Source organism: Phyllostomus discolor, chromosome 4, assembly GCF_004126475.2.
Source record: "Phyllostomus discolor isolate MPI-MPIP mPhyDis1 chromosome 4, mPhyDis1.pri.v3, whole genome shotgun sequence".
Taxonomy (NCBI): Eukaryota; Metazoa; Chordata; class Mammalia; order Chiroptera; family Phyllostomidae; genus Phyllostomus; species Phyllostomus discolor.
The window spans coordinates 51513504-51536927 of NC_040906.2; the positions used below are offsets into that span (position 1 = coordinate 51513504).

The 23424-nt window shown below is 41.0% G+C and overlaps 1 protein-coding gene across 1 annotated transcript in view; it reads right to left on the reverse strand.

Moving 5' to 3' along the window:
• LOC114495294 (cytochrome b reductase 1) overlaps positions 1 to 22807 on the reverse strand; it is a 28330-nt gene extending 5523 nt beyond the window's left edge. Inside the window, exons 1-2 of the mRNA XM_028510527.2 lie at positions 22314 to 22807; positions 11644 to 11852 (exon numbers count right to left, since the gene is read on the reverse strand). Coding sequence (XP_028366328.1) covers positions 11644 to 11852; positions 22314 to 22506 — 402 coding nt within the window. The 5' untranslated portion in view covers positions 22507 to 22807. The remainder of the gene's footprint in view (positions 1 to 11643; positions 11853 to 22313) is intronic.
• Between the last annotated feature and the right edge of the window lie 617 nt (positions 22808 to 23424).

Here is a 23424-nt window from a genome sequence, read left to right on the forward strand (position 1 = left end):
CATTTTTTTTCCAAGTTCCTATTTAGGATCTACCACCCTAACAAAATAAGTATGCGGAGAGAGGAGAACAGGGAGAAACACTAGCATCCTGCTCATCTTTCCTGACTGGAATCAAGGACTAATAGGGTGCCAGAAGCATGGAGACAGAACGGGCTCAAGGCCTTAAACACATTTAGAATCAGCGTCTATGCAATGGTCGCCAATGGAGAGTAATCAAAAAAGGCACTTGATAGGCTGGCTTGCATATTTTATTGTCCACTTAATGCCGAAACTGCCTGAATACATTAGATATGGTTCAGAAGGGCCCCCTTGGTGGTTCAGAATGCTCCTAGTTCTCCTCCAGTCCTCCTCCTGGGTCACTAAATCCAATGGGCAGTTTTCAGGCCTCATTTTCCATGACTTCTCAGTAGTGTCTGACACTCTTCAAACCTCTCCTCCCCTTTACTGTTTCCTTTCTCATCCACCCAGTTGCTCAAGCCTGCACGTGATTCTTTCTCTTATCCCTCGTAACACTGGTTTTCTAAATCCCATTAATTCTACCTCCTAAATATCTTTAGAAACTATCCACTTTCTCCCTGCTGCTGCTACTCCTCCAAGATACTATCATTTCTCATCTGAACCTCTGTAATGCCTTTGAGCTAGTCTCCCTGTATTTACACGTGTCCAGCCTCCAGTCATCTTCTATACCCTACTGCAGGCAGCCTGAATCTCCTTCCTGCTCCTCAAATAGAGTGAACTTCTACCCACATACTATTGCATCCTCCTCAAATACTCTTTCCCTTCCCTTTCACCACCACACTCAGGACTTCAAGTCTTGGTCCGACCTCCTTTCTCCCCTCTACTGTACGAGAGCTCTCCCAGAACACCCCATACCCTCCCTGTCTACCCAGCATTCAATGACCTGTCCTCCTCTGTAATTTATGAGGGCAGAGAGTAAGTCTCTTGGAGCCCATGTTTGTCTTGTGAAACAATGTATCACCCATAGCCTAACAAAGTATCCAACACATAATAGGCAATTAACTGTTGAGTAAATGATTGGATTTATGAATAAAATTTCACTGGCATAAAACACACGTTCTCAACCATGGTGTGCCCATGATCTATAGTGGAAAAGAAAAATGCCATCTTTGGACCACAAAGGAGCCTACCAAAGATTTATGTGTCTAGTAACAACAGGCCACCTGCGTCATTCCAGTATCTTAAGCCCATGCACTGTTTGGCTTTGCTTCTTATAGGTTGTGAAGAATGTGTCAAAAGCCTTAATTTATAGGTGAGCACAGTAAGTCCAGAAAAGTTAGTAACTTGTGCAATGTCACCAGCTATGAATGGGTGAGCCTGATTCAGACTGAGGTGGCCCTGACCCCAAGCCCTGAGTTGCTAAACACAGCCTGCTGGCTGCGTCTCAGCAAAGAAGAGGCCAGTGGCCAAGTTCCGAGACAGTCGTAAGGTTGTGAAATGACATTTAAGGGAAACCTAGTTAGCACACAAATAAACAACAGGAGATAAGAATCTGGATATTTCAGGGGGCAGAAGACAATCTTGAGACAATTAAAAAATGTATTTAATTCACCCAAGTTTAACATTAGAAAATTTATGGATGTAACTAACCAATTAACAGGTTAAAGAAACAAATATATTCATCCCAACAGACACAGAAAACCATTCAATAAAATTCTACATCCACTCGTGATTCAAAAAGAAAAATAAAACCTTTTCACAAACTGCAATAGGAAGAAACATGAAGCATCTCTACTCTGTAGTAAACTATTAGCAGCATTGTCTTCAAAATAAGAAAAAATCAAAATTTTTATCTCTTTCTATTCTGTACTTCTTAAATACTTCTGTCTACCCCAGTACGCTTCAATTCCGTACTGCTCACAGGAAAAGATACACGATAAAGCTGGCACTGCAGGTAAGTGACGAGGACAGGGATGATTTGATACATGGTTCTGGGGAAACAGTTTATCCAAACAGGAGAAAATGAAGTTGCATCACCACATCACGTCATACACTAAGAATTCCAGATGAATTCTCTATGATTTAAGTACTTACATATCAAACACAAAACTTTAATAATCTTAATAGAAAAACATAAGAGAAGTAAAGATTTTGACTAATATTACTGTGATGTAACCTTTTGGCCATTTGGGGGCTTTCTCTGAGGCCAGCGGTTCTCAGACAGTAGTTGCACCGGAATCACATGACAGGCTGGTGAAAGCACATTTTTCTGGCCCCGCCCCACAGTTTCTGACCCAGTGGGTTGGAACAGAACCTCACAACCCGTTTGACTTCAGGGTCGCAAAGGATTTCATAAACACGTCACCAAAACAAAACATAATGACTTTAAAAGAAAACATAATTAATTTGTTCTAGTAAAACTGAGACTTTATTTTAAAAAATACTAGTAAAAGAGAAAAAGTACAAGTTTCAAGCTGGAAGGTACATGCAAATACATATATATAAAAAGGAATTTGACATAGAAATCCTACAAATCTTTAAGGAAAAGAAAAAGAAACTCATTTCTTAAATAGGCAAAGACATGAACAGGTGTTTCTTGGAAGGAAAATATAAGCACTCAGTAAAATAGACATTAAAGCCACAAGAAGGCATCATGTCATACCCACTAGTCTGGCAATAATTAAAACGTTTGAAGAGGATGCATGTTGGCAAGAATGTGCCATATGGGAACTTGCACACACTGCCAATGGGAATGTAATGGGGTCAACCAGTCTGGAAAACAAGTTAGCATTATTGTTTTAGGCTGAGTCTATACTCCTACTCCTAAGTATACATCCAGAGAAACCTTTGCTTATAGGAGAACCAGGAAATATGTATGTGAATGTCCAATGCAGCATTGTTTGTGACAGAGAATAATTAAAAAGAGCCCAAATGTCTAATAGCAGGAGGATGAATAAGTAAATCTGTGGTATATTTACACAATGGAGCATAAAAGTAAAACGAGCTAGAGGAAATGACATCATTGAATTAGTACAATGAAAAGAAAGGTTGCGAAAGAATTCAAACATAGTTGCATTAGAATACACATATTATGAAACTTTAAAAAGTTAAAGCAAACATAAGCGATATGTTGTTTAGGGATTCACAGTACATAATAAAATTATAAGGAAAAACAGAGAATGAGAAAAAAAACTTCAGGAAAATGGTCACCTCTATGGGTTGGGATGGGTAGAGAGATGCGGGATCAGGGTGGGTTGGGATTCAACGTTTTCTAAATTAGTTTGGATGGTGGAATCATGGAAGTCAATTTTATTATAATGTATAAATTTAATATACATACAATACTTTGTTATTTTTAAAAAGCATCCCAGAGGCCAGCTGTTACAAGTAGAAAAGAATTCTACACTAGAAATATTTCACAATCCATAGATATGCATGAGGAAGTGTGAAGACCTTTCACCTCTTCTTAATTGTACTATTTTGCTGCCTGCCTGCCCCCTTCCTTCCTTCCTTCATTTGCTGAAACAACTAGACACTAGCTTTCTTTGGCAGGTGAAATTCTGATGTTACATGCAATGGCTAAACCAAACCGAGCAGCACCAAGGTGAGAGGACAGATTTCGACAATGTCTCCCGGGCTCGCCACACTCCGGGATAGGTTTGCTTCCTGGGTTGTGCGGCGGGGGTGGTGCAAACCGACCTCACAGATGTGGACGAATGGCATGCGCAAAATTAGACTTGTGGTTGCTGTGCACAGCACTGGTGGTTTTGTAAATCAGCCAGAAGCAGGATGCTTCCATTGCTCCATGTACAGTTTCCTGCTCTGCACCCACAGTGTCATCTGGGACAACTTCCTCTCAGAGTCCCCCTTGTTCAGAAAGAGAAATCACTCCCCATTTCCCCCTCTTAACTTAAGAAATCTGATAGAAACACATCTGTGTCAAAAGTGTATTTTTAAGGCTCATACTTTTGCAACTAAGACTATGGAGGCAGGCATCTTTGTAAATCATAGTAAGGACAGAGCTGGTTCCCATCAAAAGTGAAGAAAGCAAGCTTAGAAGTGGTATCTTTCCCATGGGAAAGGACATGTTTTGTATTTAATTTCTTGCTGAGCACACTTGGGCGATTTGTTCTGTCACTTCTGTGGACAAGCAATGCAAACACTTAAAAACAGCTTTTGTGCAACAAGAAAAGAAAGCTGGAATGGAGTAGTTTTCCCCAGAACAGGGACAGGAAGCCACTCACTGGCTCCCGAGAAAACAGCCAGAAGGCACCAAGCATCACACGGTACTCGCAACACGGTACTCGCAACACGGTACTCGCAACTGGGATGAGGGGCCACTGTTTGCTTAATTTAGTTTAAGAAGTTACGTATGTATGATTTTTATGCAACATATGTGACTTTTATTTCAAACAAAAGAGAGACATGTTCAAGTCAAACAACATGGAGTTTAAAAATTAATAATCCCCCCCAGCCAGTCCCACCCTCACCCACAATATTAGCAGGTTGGTTTATACTCCCATACCTTTCTTTACTCATTTGCACATATATGTGCTTTTTTTCCTTTTTTCTTTCCTCTTTTTCCTCAAAATGACATTTTTAAGACACATTGCTCTTCAGTAGTTTTTCACACTGAAGTACATATCATAGATTTCACTGTCGATCAGTAGATACAGAGACATTCTTTGTAATAACTGTGTAGTAGCTGACAATATGGATTCACCACAGATTATTTAGTCTTCCATTCCCTTATTTGGATATTTGGGTTGCTTCCCGCTTCCCGACTATACTTCCTGACTACCTGCAATACCCTCCTTAGAGATCCTTACGTGACAGTATTTTATTTCTGCTCCCCACAGATGTGCAATTGCTAGGTCAAAAAGTAAGCATATTTTTAAAAATCAATAGATATTAACAACAAACTACTTCCCTAAAATTTTGTGACAATTCAATGTCCCATCAGCAAGTGTATGGCAGGACCCCCGAGCTCCTGTGTATGACAGCTGTCAGTCTCCGGGGGCATGATTTTCTACTTCCAGTTCCCTGATTTCTCAGTGAGGTTGGGCATTTTGTCATACATGCTTGGTGATTTGATTTTTTCCTCTTTAAACTGCTTGTCCAAATCTTTTGTTCACTTTTCTATTGGGTTGCCTTTTTATTTTAATTTTTAGGAGTTTTGTTATTAAACACATTAACCCTTAACACATGACATGATTGCTTCCATATCTCTTTGTGCAGTTTCTGTTGACTTTAGTAACTTTTGTCCCATATAATTAAAAAAAATTTATGTAGTTCATTATGTCTTCTTTTTTGCTTTATATCTTCTGGACTTTGGGTCAATTGTGTGGCCTCCCCTACCTCATATTATATAGATATATGCCTCTTCATTTTCTTTTTCTCTTTTCATTGGCTTTGGTTACTTTATATTTAGACCTTTAATCTATCTGGAATTTTTTTTTGTCTAAAATGATTGTCAATGTTGATGGTAACATTTATTAAATAAGCATGCTTTCCCCACTAAAATTAAATACCATTGTGTCACAGAGACAGCTCTCACACGTGCTTGGACTGTTTCTGTTCTCTCTCTTCTTCCCACCCATGTATTTTGTTTTCTCCTGTGTTAACAAGTTGTTTTTAATAAGGCAAGTCTCCTTTCACTTTGTCTATAAAATTTTGGGTATTTGTTCTTCTGCATAAAGTTTAAGACTTTCACTGGGCTGAAACTTAAACTCATATTAAACATAAATATTAGTTGAAGAGGGAAAGATATTTATTAATTTTTCTCTTTCAGTAACATGGTATTGCTCTAATCATGCCATGTTTTGTTTTTCAATAAGATCTTGTAGTATTTTACATATTCTACACATAGAATTTATATTCTCATTGTTCATTTTATTCCTGTGTCTTATAGCTTTTAAAACCATATTATAAATGGATCCTACTACTTATTCGAAGTGGTTATTCTAGTATTGGCAAAAGTTATTGGATTATGCATGGCTGTCTTATATCCAGACACCTTTCACATTCTCTCATTATTTGTAGTCATCTCTTGAATTTTTAGACATATGTTATATGATATGGAGACAGAAAAATAGTCACAAATTTTCTATTTCTTTCAATTTTTAAATTTCAGCTTCACTGAAGTATAATTGACATAAAGTTGAAAGGTTTTTGAAGTGTACTTCACAGTGATCTGACATGAGGATGACTGTGAAAGGGTTCCCTCCACCTCGTCAATGAACCCATCCATCACCTCACAGGTGTATCTTATTTGTTGATGTTAACACAAGTTCTACTTGCTTAACATTTCAATTACACAATGCAGTACTATCACAACAGTTTATATTAGATACCCAGGCCTTCTATACCTTAGAGCTGTAGTTTGTACACTTTCCTAACCTCTCCGTTTCCTCCCCGCTTGTAAAATTCTTACTCCTCCCATAAAATGACCTTACTCCTATTTCATTTAATAACATATGTCAAATTTTCATTCAAAACTAATTCTTTTTCTGTCATCTCTAAGAAACATTTGCCTATCTCTAAAAATTATTAAGATGCATTTTTGTTTTCCTCCAAAAGCTTTATAGATTTCCCTTTAACATTTAGATCTACAGTCCATTTGGAAATGACTTCAGTATCACGTCAGAATCAAGGTTTACATTATTTTTATACGTCCATGCAGTTGACTCAGCACCATTCACTGACAAGTACATACTTTTCCCTCTGTGTTGCTCTGTCACTTAACATCATAAATCAAATCACCGTATTTATGTGTAGGTTTGGTTTGGCCTCTCTAACCCATCTCACTTGGCTATTTTTCTGTCGTGGCATCAATACCACACTGTCTTGAGTATAGCAGCTTTATAATAAGTCTTGATATATGGGGGTTTAAGTTGTCCAACTTTGGTGTACTACTTCAGCAAATGTCCTATTATCTATACAGATGTTTTTATTATCTTGTACATTAGTTAAAACCTTTAACACAAAATTGAACAACAACAGCAGAAAGCACCTACATCTTATTTATTTTTTGAATGGAAATATCTGCAGTATTTCATAGTTTAAGCTGATGGCTGCTGATGGCTGCTGGTAAAGGTGTTCGTCCTCAGAGCCACCACATGAGGTGTGGAAGTGTTTCGTATACAGTGGGGCCACATCTAAGAGGAGTTTGTTTCCTTCCAGTGCACTGGGATAGTCTCAAGTATTGCTCCTTGAAGGTCAAAGGTGTAAAACAACCTGGACCTGATGTCTTTTTTTTAGTGATATATTTCAAATGACCTTACCAAATTCCTCTAATGTTATCGGTCTGTTTAGGTTTCTAATTCTTCTTGGGTCAAATTTGATAGTTTACATCTGGCAAGAAAGTAATTCTTTTCTTTCTTTAAGATTTTAAAGTATCTAACCATATATTAAAATTTAATCATCTATACTAATTTTAAAGTATTATTTATATCTATGATTATATTCATTCTCATTCTGAATGCTTCATTTTTTTGTTATTTAAAAAAATCAGGTTTACAATGGTTTACCTACTTTATTTCAGTTTTTAAAAGAACCAGCTCTTAATTTTATTTATAATTTCTGTTATTTTTTTATATACAGTTGTGATAGGCTGAATCAAGACCCCCCCTTCCCAAAAGATATTCATGCTATAATCCTGAGAAGCTGTGAGTATGTTATCTTACTGGCAAAAGACACTTTGCAAATGTCATTAAGTTAAGTTAAATTTTATGATTGGGAGATAATCCTGGATTATCTGAGCAGCCCAATCTAACAAGACGAGCCCTTTTAAAAGCTGGAGGGAAAAGAGATGAGAAGGAAGAAGTCAAAGAGGCTCAAAGCCCGTGAAACGGATTCAGTGCCCCACTGCTGGCTCTGAGATGCAGGCAAACACACAGAGGACTACAGAGCTGAGGACAGTCCTCAGCTGACAGCCAACAAGAAACCAGGTACCACAGTCCTACAACCACAAGGGGCTGGATTCTGCCAATAACGTAAATTAGTTTGCAAGCTGATTGCACCCCAAAGTCTATCTGTAATAGCCCAGGTCAGCCAACACCTTGATTTTGGCCTTGTGAGATCTGGAGTGGAGGAACCAGCCAAGCTTTCTGACATACAGAAACTGTGAGGGAATAAAGCAGTGTTGTTTTAAGCCATGAAGTCTGTGGTAATTTGTCATGGCAGCAATGGTGAACGTTAACACGACTGTTGGTGGCTTTTCTGGGAAGGAGGGGTTTCATTTATTTTTCCTGGTTAAATATGCCATTCTCTTTTAGGTTCTTAAGTGAATAATTAATTTACATATTTTAAGTGTTGTTGCAAAAAAAGTATTTAAGCTTTTATTCCCCTGAGAACCATTTTAACTAAGACCCATAGATTTTAGAGTAAGTATTCTTGTTTATGCTCATCCCTAGATATTTTTAAGCATACATACTAAAATACAGAGCAGAATATAAATTGGTTTTTAGAAAATCCAGATTAAAAAGCATAAATTTAATAATAAAAAGGCATATCTGGTATAGAAAGCTTTTTTTAGATTTAAAAGCTTACTACTACTACTACTACCACTATTACTATTACTATACAGGGAATGTACATATGTTTAGAAGATTCAGAAAGTAAAAAGACCTAAGAATCCCAAAACACCAATTCAAAAGAACTTATGCACCTCTATGTTCATAGCAGCACAATTTACAATAGCCAAGTGCTGATCAGCAAATGAATGGATCAAAAAACAGTGGTACATTTACATAATGGAATACTACACAGCAGAAAGAAAGAAAAAACTCCTACCCTTCACAACAGCATGGATGGAACTGGAGAGCATTATGCTAAGTGAAATAAGTCAGGCAGTGAAAGACAAACACCATATGATCTCACCTATAAGAGGAACCTAATCTGTTGTTTGTTTGATTACAAAACAAACAAATGAGTAAAACAGAACCAGAGACACAGAAACGGGGAACAGACTAACAGTGGCCAGAGGGGAGGAGGGAGGGATAATGGTGGAAAGAAGGGGGAGGGACTAGTGAACGAGCATGTATGAATGGCCCACGGACATGGACAACACGGTGGGGACTGACTGTGGGACTGGATGATGGGCTGGGCACAAGAGGGCAAAGGGGGAAAAATTGGGACACCTGTGATAGAATAATAATTAAAAAAATAAAATAAAACTTTTTATTGGTAGATTTAATAAATTTTTTAAAAAGAAAACAATAAACTGGAATGCAGCCACCTGGAGACCAACAGCGTTACCATTCAAGTGCACATCTTTCTAGATGTTCAAAGTATGCCTTATTTAGTCCATTTTTACTCAGAAGCACAGAACCCTGTCACCAGGAAGCTACAAAGAGGCTGGGCGATTTCCACTCTGTTCCTCAGCCCTCCCCTGAGAATGCTCAGACTACAGCTGGGTGGGCCATCATGGAAACAACAGAACCAAGTGCTCATGGGGAGGACCCAGAACTTGGACACACCTGAGTATGAGTCCCAGCTCTGCCATTAACTGTGTAACCTGTGCGTCCTCAGCATCTGCAAAGGCTATGCCACCTAAAGGACAATGTGAGGGAAGCAGAGTATTTCACACAGTACTCAGGCTCTAGAACTCTGCATTCTCAGGTGGTGCAAAGGAGGTGAAGCAATGCCAGAGGAATGTGCCACCTGAAGCAGAAGAGACAGCTAAGAAAAATCCTGAAGAGATGCCTGTAAGTCAAGAGGGTCCCCAAAGCGCCCTGACCAGTGTGGTCCAGTGGGTAGGGCATCATGCTGCAAAGTGAAAGGTCACCGGTTCGATTCCTGGTCAAGACACATGCCTAGGTTGTGTGCAGGAGGTAGCTCATGGATGTTTCTCTCTCATGTTGTTGTTTCTCTCCCTCTCCTTCTCCCTCCCTTCCCCTCTCTCTAAAAATCAATAAATGAAATCTTAAAAAAAAAGAGAGGATCCCCAAAGCACCTGTCAGCATGTCAGTATTCCCTGCTGTGGCCACCCTACTCTCTAAGAAAGAGGGCCCACCAGCCAGTGGCAGCAGAGGAAGCTGTCTCCCAGATGTGTGGCAGTGACTGTCTCCTGTTCACTCGTGGACAGGAGATCTGAGCTAGGCACCACCACCACCTGAAGATTCACATTTTCCTCGTTCCTTCTTGATCAGGAAGGTCAAATTTAATGCAGGGCTTTCTCTGTGCTTCTCTCCTGTCCGACACCTTTCCATTCCCCAGTTCCTAGCTCCGGGCATGACAACGAGAACTTAAATAATTAATAGTTTCTACATAAATATTAACCTTAATTAATATGCAAAGAGCCTGAAGCAGAAAAATGACAAATAAATGTCTGGTAAGAGGTCCTTTTTTTGGAAAGTTCAGTCATTCAAATATTTTAAGATATGCTCCAGTTTCTTCTATATCCACAGAAAACTAAAGCTCACAATGATGTCCCAAATAAGGTAGTTGAATGTATAATGTACTAACTAAAGAAGAGAAGTAAATCAACATAGTTTTCAAAGATTTTTCAACAAAGTGGTGAATGCCATAAAGACTTTTAAAATTTACCTCTTTTTCCCTGACCCAGAACAACCGAATCCCTATCGCAGTGCTGTCAATTTATGTTTAATTTGTGTTTAAATTATGTTTAAACACAGTGCTGTCAAAGGTATGTGTGTTTAGTAAGTGAAGACAGAGGAAAAATAAAATGGGTCTTCAAAATCTAATAAAAAACAAAGAGATATTAATTCATCTTTTCAATTTATAAAGTTAAATCTAGAAAACAGAAGTGACAGATATGGAAAGGAAATCTATAGCTCTTGTCTATGCTAGTTCATTCAGCACATAACACAAGAAGTTTCAACAATAGCCGTCTACTGCTACTGGATGGCAATTCCCCTATATACCACGCCCATATTTAGATCTGACATTCAAACTCATACACCGAGTCCTGCAGTTCCCAAGCCGCTCTAGGGGAAACTACTTACAATGGAAAGAAGTAGAACAAGGATTAGTGGGAATAAGAAGATGACCTCCAACAAACTAAAAGGGGAGACCCCCTGAAAAAACTGCAATTATCTTCTGGAGGGCAGGCCCCTTGTAGTATAGGTTTCTCCCACTAGGGGAGTGTTCTAGGAACCCATCTGTATAAGTGTACCAGCTGGCATTGTTGTGAGAAGCTGTGTTTGGCTTCAGTGAAATTTTTTGAAGACTTTTCAATGCATTTGCCCATTTCATGACAGGTGATTTATGAGCATACCTGCCCACACTGTGCTGAGTGCTCAGCAGTTTTTGACCAAAAAATGGCTTGACCCTTGTGCCCCACCCTCCCTGTTCAACCAACCTTGCCCTGAGAGATTTTTTTTTGTTTCCTTGATGAAAAATGTCCTCAGAGGGAAACATTTTGGCCAATGTGGAAGAGGTGAAACAAAAAAATGGCAGAAGCACTAAAATGCATCAAAATCAACAAGTTCAAAAACCGTTTTGAGCAGTGGGAAAAATACCTTGATAGGTGTATTGCAAATAGAAAGTACTTTGAAGGTAAATGAAGTTTAAGCATGTAAGAATAAACACACAATTTTTTATAATTAAATTTCAGTTATTTTGGGTCCCTACCACCACCACCATGAATTAACAGAAAACATCTACAGCATCCAAATTGTTTTACTTTTTACACTGTATTTATAAATATGCTGAGGCACTGACCTGTAACATGTAGAATATGACGGCTGTCAATCCAACCCAGCTATGCAGGCTGTACATATTGGGGATGTTCAAGGCATTGTGGAAGTCAAAAACAGCCACTAGGGAAATAATTGCAAGAATGGCTGCGACAGCGTTCAGCCCTGCGTGGATGCACTTCATCAGGAGCTTGCTGCATTTCCAGGTCCATGGCAGTCTGTACACGATGATGGCTGGAGGGAGAAGGAGGAGAGTAAACGTGGTTTGGTGGTTGTTTTTCTTTGAGTAGCAACACAAGATAAACACTGCAACACGCTGAGCACTCCCCTCCGTGAACCCTCTCCTCTTGCCTTCTACTTCTCCTGTTTCCCTGCCCCTCTGTGGTTTCTTCTCCGGCTCTTTTGCTGGCATCTCCTTCACTCCCAACTTGTGAACAAACTTTGGGGCCCCCCAGGCTTAGTCCAGGACTTTTCTCCCCTGCACACTATGTGGGTGACCTCATCTAATCTTTCCCTGAGAGGCTACCTACACGGCAGGGACTCCCAGATTTTCATCTCTGGCCCAGAACTTTCTTCTGAACTCCACACCTGCATCATCCAGAGGCTTTTTGACCCCTCCACATAGATTCTTGCCAAATATCTCAAACCTCACACATCCAAAACTAAGTTATGGTTTCTTTACATAAATGTTTTAGTTTGGTAAGAAAAAGACAGACTAAGGATTAGAAAAATATGCAAAAAGATTTAAATAGACAAAAGAGTATATCCAAGTGGCTAACAAACATAAGATATAAACTTCATTATTCAACAGAGAAATGCAAATTAAAATCAAGTGAGAATATCTCTACCACGTATCTGAATGGCTAAACACGAAACATACTGAACATTGAAGAGAATGTGAAGCAATCAAAACTTTCATGTCACGCCGATGGGAGTTTAAATGAGAATAAACACTTTCGATAATTAGCAGTATCGGCTTCACCTAAACTTATGCATACTTTATGATCCAGCAATTCCATTCCTGGGTGTATAATCCAAAAAAATACATTCACCAAAAGACGTGTGCTAGAATATTATTAGTGGCACTATTTGTAATGGCCCAAACCTGAAACTCCCCAAATGTCCATGCTCAGAATAAAGAAATAAATTGTGATATATTCATTCACACCATGGAATAATATAATGCAGCAAAGAGAACAAACGATTTATAACTAGAACTTCACCCAACAATATGGATCACCTTAGAATGTCAATCCCAAGAAACAAGACATGAACAAGTATATACTGCATGATCCAATTTACATGAAGCATACAAACAGGCAAAATTCTGCATATACATTAAACTTCAACAAAAATAATTTTTTAAACAGTTTTTTTAAGTGTCCTGGTTTAAGCAATGATTACGTGGCCACCTGAACCAGCTTGCAACTACTTTTTTTCTGAGGACAATATCCTGCCTCTACCCACCCTCACCCCACCCCTCCAGTCCACGTCAAAAAAAATTTAGGTATCTGGCAAAGTATAGCAGATTGAAAATCCTTTCCTGGAAGATGGATTCCACTATATCAGCAGTGTATCATTTATATTTCTTAATTCCAACAAAAGTAAATAAAAGCCTTTTCCCACCAAAGACATTTATAACTTATGAACATGTATGAACTTATAAACATATGAAACTTCATAAGATCATAAAACTATAAGGAATTATTTAGTTCCTTTTCAGACAGAAATGCATGTAAACTTACAAAGACAGATGTGAAGTCAGCCTCTTTAAACCTTTTGGCACAAGATGTCAATTTGCCTATTCTTTGGTTCCATTCCAACACTTAACAGCCTCACCTTTAGGACAGTATTCCTATGAGCTGATCTGAACTCTGATGGATTGCTACTTACTAATTGTAGTGTTTATAAGGGTATGCCATAAATGTTTATTGATAATATTTCCTTGATGACATGGAAACTTTTGGATAATCATTTCTATATTCAATAAATCCTTTCCAACCATTTAAAGGAACACCTTAAAGAGTATACTTTTAAAAGCTAGTTCAAGGCCTTTTCCCATTTATATTTCATCCTCTCTAAAGGCAGGACATTTGTCTCTCCTTGTAGCCTCAGAGCCTAGGACAGCCCAGGGCTTAAAGCATGTTCTTCTATAAGTAATATTTTTATCTTACTTTGAGATAATTTTAGATTCAAATGAGGTTTTAAGAAACAATACAGAGAGATCCCATATACTCTTTCCCCAGTTTCCCCCAGTGGTAACATTTTACATAACTGTAACACAGCATCTCCACCAGGAAATTGATGTGAACATAATCCACTTGAGTTTATTCAGTTTCCCTAGTTTCATTTATGTGTGTGTGTGGCCCACAAGTATTTTTAAATAAACAAATGTAAAGCAGTTTCTGCAGACTGATCAAAGTTAGAAATCAAAGTGATGGCAAACACTGTGGCCACCCTTCCTCAGGCTTTTTCTCCTTGTGGATTCAGCAGCTAACCCTACATTTATTGGGCCCAGACAATTATGGATTTTAGTCCCTGGGTCTAGAGTGTAGAGTAGAGTGTAGAGTTTTTTCTATCTCCTCTTTAGTTTCTTGCTCACGTCAGGGCACACGCCTCCAAACTCTTCCCTCCATCCTGCCTTATCTTTTATTCCCATCAGCTCTAAATTTTTGTTTACAAATTATTATATTGGCACTGTGGCTGGTATGACTCAGTGGATCGAGTGCCGGGACTGAGAACTTCACCAGTTCGATTCCCAGTCAGGGCACATTGCCTTGGCTGTGGGCCTGGTCCCCAGCAGGGGGTGTGAGAGAGGCAACAGATCGCTGTTTCTCTCCCTCTCTTTTTCCCTCCCCTCCTCACTCTCTAAAAATAAATAAATAAAATCTTTACAAATATTTTTTTATGTTGGCAGAAATCTTTACACTTGTTCAATTTGGGTGGTGAGCGATCTGTTTATTATTTTTTGCATAGTTGAAAGAATTCATAATAGTTTCAAAGTTAAAACAACATTTTTGTGAACTTGCAAACCCATAGCAAACTAGTCTCCACAGTGAAATGGGCAGCTTGCAGGAATCTGAAGGGCTCTCGTGAGTGAAGCATGGAATTTTCAGCATCCATCCTGGCCACAGAGAGGCTCTGCTGTAGAGTTGAATTTGCTTCAGAACACTCTCTGGATAAATGAAGGATAATTGCAAAATGTCGCATTTGCATTAGGTGTTTACACACTTTAAAAATGTATAAATAACCCAAATGTGGTGAACTTCAGGAGAAAAAGTCAACTTTCACAAATCAAACCACATTCTTCAACAAGAATTTGTTCTCAACACTTATAAACACTGCCTGGAGAGCAGAATTTAAATATTTCTTGCTTCTTTGGCTTGGCACTTACCTAGATTCCTGAGATTCAGTGGGAAGGAAGAAAAAGGCCTCATGAGCCCATGAGCAGGGGAACTGCTATCAAACAGCCACTTGTGACCGAAACAAGAGTTTTCTGTTAGAGATCCTAGCTGGCAAGACCATTTTCCTTGGAAAGGGAAGGAAAACACGAGCACATACAGGTTCTCGACTTAGGTGGGGTTACATCCAATAAAGCCATCATAACTTGAAAAAATATCGTAATGCATGGAATACATCTAACCTACAGAACACCATAGCTTGGCCTAGCTTACCTTGAACTTGCTAGAACGTCTACACTAGCCTACAGTTGAGCTTTGAAATGTGCCTGTGCATTCAAACTGCCTCACGGCATGAAAATAAAAACATTTGGAGAATCAAAATGAAGGAAGTGATTTGGATGATTTGGGAGGATTTATTTTAGCATCTCATCACTAGAAGCATCTCTTTGAAGTGACTGAAGTCCTCACAAAGTTAACAGACTGGTACCAAATAGTGTATGAAAAGAGAAAAATACAATTAATTGACTGGGCATTCACAAATATGCATAAATTTTATTTTCAGAAACATCAGCTACATTTTCATGTGCCTTATATCAAAATATTATGACAGATCAGAAACGGTGCCAGCTCTGATATCGCTGGACGCTGGCCAGGCATTTGATCTCTAAAATTAGGAGTCAGACCTAAAGTCCCAGTCAGCTCTAAATATCTGGGACTCAGGTTTTCAAAAAGGAAACCCAAACTCAGATATAACAGACTCACACAGGAGTGGCTTGTAGACGGGGTTACACAGTGTTTAGTGCACAACAAGGCACTGCACACCCCTTCCCTTCATCTGTTTACTTTCTGTGTTGTCCTTGCAGGTGCGACCCTTAGCTTAAAAGATTGGCCAAGCTTTCATTAACTTAGTAAATATTTATTTGCATGTTGCATATAAATATTGCATGTTATGCATATGGCATGTTATATGATGCTCTACACAACGTGGACAGCAGTGAAGAAAGCAGAAAAAGTCCTTCCCCTCAAGAAGCTCACATTCTAGTGCAGAAGACAGACAGTAAGTGAATAAATAATTTAACAAGTCAGTGGTCAGAATCTGGATAGCACTGTATTTTGAATTTGGAGTCTATACAATGTTCTGGTAAACTGGATGGGAATTACAGAAGAAGGAGAGGAATCAAGGATGACGGCACAGCTTTGTCATGAACATCTAGATTCTAGAGTTTCAACCTTTTCCATTTCATGGCACACATAAACTAGTTACTAAAATTCTGTGGCACACCCCAAAATATAATTTTTGCCAATCTGAAAAAAACAGGTGTAATTTTGATTGATTTACAATAGTAGTAGTAGCAGTAGTAGTAGTAGTAGTAATTACCTACCCTTTTTGCTCCAAAGTAACTTTTTTAAAAAATCAGATGTCTATACTTGTATATAAGGATTTCTGGTACCAAGAATTAGCCAGTCAAAGCCCTGGCTGGTGTAGCTCAGTGGATTGAGCACGGGCTGCAAACCAAAGTGTCCCAGGTTCGATTCCCAGTTAGGGTACATGCCTGGGTCGCAGGCCATGATCCCCAGCAACCACACATTGATGTTTCTCTCTCTCTCTCTCTCTCTCTCTCTCTCCCTCCCTTCCCTCTCTAAAAATAAATAAATAAAATCTTAAAAAAAAAGAATTAGCCAATCAGACTCAACCTTATTATGCAATGTGACCAATAAGATACAACTCTCTTATTTGACCTATTTATTTATGATTTATGATTCAAGACAGGGCATTCACACTGATGGCTATTGTTGTTTTGACTGTTGTCATTTTTAATTAAAAAATGTTATTTTAGTTTTTTTATCCTCATCCGAAGACATGCTTATTGATTTTAGAGAGAGAGGGAGAGAGAAACATCGATGGGGGAGAGAGACAGTAGTTGGTTGCCGCTCGTAAGCACCCTGACAGGGGACCAAACCCACAACCTAGGCACGTGCTCTGACTGGGAATCAAACCTGCAACCTTTCAGTTTACGGGATGATGCTCCAAGCAACTGAGCCACACTGGCCAGGGCATCACTTTTTAATCTGACAATCTAAGGGTAAAGAAGTCAGTGAATCTGACTAAATAGTTAGGTATGGCATGTTTTAAAAATTCTTGTGGCACACTAGTTGAAAATCACTGATCTAAAAGGAGTCCCATTTACCGAGGTGGGGAAGCCTATGGGAGGAGTGGTTTTGGGGACGTGGGGAAGATTGAGAGTTAAGATTTGGACATGTCTGTCTGACATCCAAGTAGAGAGTTTGAGTAAACAGACGAATATTTGGGTCTCCAGGTCCAGGCTAAAGATAAAAATATAGGAGAGTCCAGTAAATAGATGGTGTTTAAAGCCACAAGCCTGGATGACATGACCACGAGAATGAGTGGATCAAGAAAGAAGTGGTCAGAAAACTGAGCCGTGGACACTCTAACCTTAAGCCACCAGTGACACAAGAAGGAACCAACAAAAGACACTGAAAGGAATAGCCAGTGAGGAGAGAGGAACCAGGAGAGTCGGGTGCCCTGGAAGTCAAACGAAGAAAGTGTCCCAAGGAGGAGTAAGGGGTAGGGTATGCCAAATGCTGCCTTCCAGTCAAGCAAGATGAGTGAGAACTGACCACTGGAATTAGCAATGTGGAGGCCACTGGTCACAGGGTGAAGAGCGATGTCGGTGGAGCAGGAGAGCAAGAGCCTGACTAGAGTGGGTCCGAGGAAGAATAGGAGAGGAACAGGTGGCTGCAGACATTGACAACACGCTCTAAGGAGAGGCAAGCAGAGAACTGAGGCAGTGGCTGAAGGGGGAAGATGGGGTCACAAGTGTGGTTGTTTTTAAGATGACAGTAATTGTAGCACGTTGGAAATAATCCATTGGGGAAGAAACGTAATGACACAGAAAGAAAAGGGGAGAATTGATGAAGTGATGTCCTTAAGTAGACACACAGAGGAGGCACAGACTATAACTCAGTGGTAACACTATGAGCTTGAGGCCTTTAGAATAAAGATGCTTATGTGATATAATATGATGCCCATTCTTTTGTGAGGTTGACTAAACCCGTGGTTCCAAACTGGCTCCACAGGGGAATCATTGAGGTGCAGAGAGGGCACTTTCACTTCAGATGCTACTATTATTATCACACGTGAGTGGCTGTGAAGTTGCCCTTTGTTACTAACAATTTAATGACGGTACAGGAATAATCACTCATCCTTTGAACAACTGCTTATTGGCCTACGATGTACCAGTTCTAGGTGTCATTCCAGGTGCTGGGGATACAGCAGTGAACAAAACAACCACGTCTACAACATTTTTATTAGTTATGTTCTAAATAGATCTACATGCATTTATTTATAACAAAAAAATTATTTTGGATTGCCTTGAACTGTCTTTATATTTTGTAAAAGCCCTTGTTACCCTAATACTGAAACGTTTTATTATCAGTCGTGTCCCCAGGCTGGTTCTGGAGTAGGTATTTGGGGGCATTTTCTCCATTATCTTCTTGGCCAGGTTTTACCCAAGAGCTCTTTCAAGTATATTTAACTAACTGGTCTTGAAATATGGTCACTTTTAGATACATTAATAGGATATCTCAACAGCCTTTTCAGAACTACTCTTAATTTCTTTTTGTGAGTCTTTTCAATGTTACTCAAGCATAGTTACATTCTTTGACAAAACCAACTTGATATCATTATGCTATTCAATTTCTCTTCCTTTAGTTTATACAGTAAAAAGAGTTCTACAAGGGGAAAAGTAAGGAGTATAGAGTTGCTGAGACTTCTTTTTGCTAAATTTATAAACCTGAATTTTCTATCTTTTACTAAAGAACACATTCCACCTTGTTGAACCTTTTAAAAGGTCAGCTGCCACTTTGAGAGCATTCATTTGTTCCAGTCTTCTGTGGCTCTCTTTTCAAGGTCTGTTTCTCTGATTTCCTGGCAGTATACCTATTTCATGGGAAATGCTCCTTTTGGAGAAGCACAAAGCCTCTTCTAAAGTTCTCTTTGAAACTCTTCCTCATTCATGTTTGCTAGACTTCCTACTCATTTAAAATTTTATTTTGGTTTTAGATATTCTATAGCCTGTCATACGTTATTTTAGAACACAAATATTTTCCAAAATGTATAGGGGGAGAGAGAGATTTATTTTGCAACTTTATGTTAGCCTTGCTTGCTTCAGACCATACTTCTTAACGGTGTCTCAAAGGACTTGTTCTTGTTCTCGCATGGTTTCAAATACTGTTTACTGTATATTGCATTTGTAAAGCATTTTATACTTAGAGTAATAACTGTATGTACTTTAGCTTTCCCTTCCTTGTCTGTAAATATTTGTGTATCACAGAACTCAATTACATCATGCCCATTATTACAGAGCTGAAATAGCATAGCCTAGAAATTTTCTCCTGAAGCAATGCCCCATAGGAAAAGAGTCAGTTACAACATGGCTAGTCTGTAACACGTATGTTTCCCTCCCAGCCTATAAAGCCAACTATTTATTCCTACTCCCTCCACAGGGGCCTTCCTACTGTTGGAAAGTGAGCCAAGATGTCTAAGAACTTGAGAGTACTATGCAAGTGCCTGTGTTTACAAAAAAGTTTAGTTTCATGTTAATGAAATATAGTATGTGGTCAAATGTGCTGCAATATCTGGAATCTAAATAATAAACAGGATGGGTAATGTGGACAGGACAAAGTTCCAAAACTAACACAAATAGAGTAACTAAGCTTAAAGAAAACAAGATTTGCATAAAAGCAGCAGATGAAAATTTCCAAAACATCCACTTACACATTTTGCCCCAAAGTGAGTATAACAGATTAAGAAAAGTCCAAATTTTGGAGAACTAGAAATTCTTTTAGGAAAACTGTAATGAAGTCTAGTGTGAACGAAGAGTTCCAGCGTGTATTTCAGATGAAGTCTTTTGCTTCTCTAAAAGGAATGTTTTTGCAGAAAATAAGCATATTCCCATAAATGCAGAGAAATCAATCTTGAAAATAAGGCCACGGGAAGCACGCTACTTCTGTGGGTAAGCTACTTAACTGCTCTGTGCCTCAGCTTATTCTTATACATATGAAACAATGCATTTAGTGGGCACACAGAAAGGACTTGTTTTTGGAAACTTGTTTTTGACTTTGTCTGTGCTTTGGCGAGTCAGGACACAATTAACACCACTTGTGTTCCCTTATCCTCAGTTATAAGGAGAAGGAAGGTATTTCACAACCTCTAGAAAGTTTCTTGGTCTGAGCTTCTCTGAAGAGTTGGTTGGAAGAGAGGAAGAGGCTGTTCCTACTACTTGGAGCAAACAGAGGTGCTGACAACCTCTGACAAGCTCCAGCCAAACTGAAGGGCCCAACCATAAAGAAAAGAGTGCTTCTGATGACAGCGACTTGGGAACTTGGGCAGTGTTTCTCATTTGAGTTTAATTAGAAATAACCAGGACTCATGCAATGAAGTAACTCACATCCTGGTGCCAGTCTCACACCAGGGAAGCGTGCAGGCCACGGTGGGGCATTAGCTACCTCGGCCCTCATGTCTCAGAGTGGGAGAGCGCCTGCCACACCTGCTGGAGGCTGCAGCGTGAGCTTTCTTTTCTGTAGAAACTAGGTGGGCACTTTCTTGTTCACTTACTTGTGGAAAGTTAAATATTGGTGAGGAAAAGGCAGCCCGCTCAGAGGTAAGGCTTCAAACGCTGGTGGGTACCTGTTTCCAAACGCTTTCCACTCATCAGCCCGGTCCACCATGTTCAACCTTTTTTAAAACACTTTGTCTGCCAAGGCCTTGACTTTGTGTTTGGAAGATGGTTTCAAATAAATAGGACTTGCACCACTAGCTAGAGGGTCCTCCAGCCAGTCAGAAGCCGAAGGAAACTGTCAGGACACTGTGATAGGCTCTATGTGCCAATATAAACTGCCATTTGTTGTTGGTTGCCAGAGAAGGGTGGGAAGTGGGTAGACAGGTCAAAAAGTTATAAAATAACTTCAAGGTACAAAATAAATAAGTCCCGGGACATAATATACAGCATAGTGACTATAGTTAACAACAATGTATTATGTATTCGAAAGTTGCTAATAGAGTAGATCTTAAAAGTTCTCATGGCAAGAAAAAAATTATAACCATGTGTGATAATGGATGATAACTAGATGTATTGTGTTGATCAACTAGCTGTATGTACCTCTATTGAATCATTGTTATACACCTAAACTAATATAATGTCATATGTATATTATACGCCCCAAAAATAAACTGCCATCGACTGAGCCCTTGCTTCCTCTGCTCCAGCCTCATCCAAGAGAACGCAGGACCAGAGCCAAAAGCAAACGCAGCAGGCCTCGGGGACATCCTGGGCAGCAGCCAAGCAGCTGCAAACTCCGGAGGGCATCTTCCACTTGGAGTTAGCGGCCAGAGTCCCACGGGAAGCCCGGAGGGGGAACTTTGCCACGTGCGGCCACACAAACAAGTTGGGCTCAAGACTGAACAGGCAGTGACCAAGCAGGGCCGCGAAAACATCCCTTGGAGTTTTGGCAGTTTACCGGGATCCACCGAGCTTAACACTCAGAGCTCCAGAGCGGACGCGTCATTCACCCCGGCTGCAGCCGCCGCTCAGCGCCTTTACTCAGGGCTGAGCATGTTACAGGAAGCAAATTCCCGCACCTCCGTTTCTGCCCCACATTGCCTCTCTCTCCTAACCTGCAGCCCAGAAGTTAAGTTCAACGAAAGGCCTAGCCTAGAGAGAGGCTTCCCGCCCTTGACTGTGCAGGCTCCGGCCTCAGGGATCAGTTTCCCCCAAACAAGAGGGCTGCCTGGACTGGGCCCCAGGGCACTCAGGCCTTTCATCTTGGTTCCCGGTTCGGGACTCCTGGGGCGCTTCGAGTGCGTCTCAGCCACTCGCTGCAAAGAGTTAACCAAGTGGGGCCGGCGCGCACGGCCAGCGCAGCCCGGCGCTTCTGCGCCCAGACGCCTCCCGCAACACTCCTCGCAGCGAATCGCCGACCCGCGCGCCCTGCGCCAGCGCTGCCACTCCCGAGATCGCCCCGTTGGCCACAGTCCCGGCCCTGTCCGTCCTCGTCCCGCACCGAAACGACGCCTCTATGGGGCCGAAGCCCACCCACTTCCCACTAACCGCCGCAGCTCCGGGGCGCGCCGCACCCCACTCCCAGGCCCCAGCGCACCCTGCATCCTCCCTCACTTCTTAGCTTACCCAGGTTGGCCCCACTGGGTTAGGACTCAGTCCTGGACTCCCGGCCAGCGGCTCCCTCCCCACTGCCTCCCAGGAGGTGCCCGTACCGATGCCCTGGATGAAGACGAAGCCAGTGACCACGAGCACCGGGTGCCAGTTAAACTCGAGAGAGGTCCCGTCCCAGCCGAGCCCCTCCCGGTAGTGGAGGACCCAGACGAGGGTGAAGATCACGGACAGGAACCCGACGAGCAGCGCCGACACCAGCAGCGCGAGGAAACCTCTGTAGCCCTCCATGGCCATCAGTGTCCCATACTCCGAGTCGCGGCAGCCACAGGAACCCGGCCAGGTGGCGGCAGCCTCGGGGTACTGGCCTCACGGCGGATTGCGGGGCGTAGACTTTTGGGAGCAGTCTCCGCCCGGGAGGAGGGGCTTTCCTGAAGGCCTGCTGGGGATGTGGGGCCTCCAGGGGGTGGGTAGCTGGCCGTAGCTCGAAACCGCACCCTCCTCAAGGATCTTGTGACGCCGAGAGCTCTAGCTACGCACTGGCCACCGCCTGGCTCCGCATCCCACCGTACAGAGGGCTCGAACGACGGATCCAGTTAGTTAAGAGCTCGGCTGATTTCATAACCACCACTTTCTTTTAACTCTTCCCGTGTGTCTTCCTTATTTGTGGGAGGCTGCATAAGGCAGTGGTGTGCAGTCCCGGTTAACTGACCAGAGGGGTCGGATGGGCGGGGTTGTGTGTGTGATTTTGATAAACGAAGCCTCTGAGTCCCAGTCCTAGAGGACTGGCTGTCTTCGGTGCCAAGAATGCGCCGAGGAGGAACCTGTGGGGTGGAATGAGCTTTGGCCCTGCTTAGCAAGGAAACTGCTTGCAGTTTGGCTTTCCAGAGGGAAGACAGACGCCTTCTGAACCCTGGGCTTGCCTATAGACTGTGATAAAATAGATGTGAAAAGTGCCCACCTGCCCAAAGCAATGTGGACCACAGCCCCGCCTTGATGAAGCGAAGCTCAGTCCCTGCCTGACATTATTATTGCTCTTCTCCACCGGACAAGAAAAGCGTCAGTGTTTACTGCGGTTAAAGAAAACGGAGCTCTGGATGTTAGGACCTCTAGATCGTATTTGGGAACGTTCACTTCTAGCTGTTTCTCCCGCAGCTCATCTCCAAGGACTGGTTTACCATATTGTCTTGTTGCCATTTTGAAAGATCTTAGAAT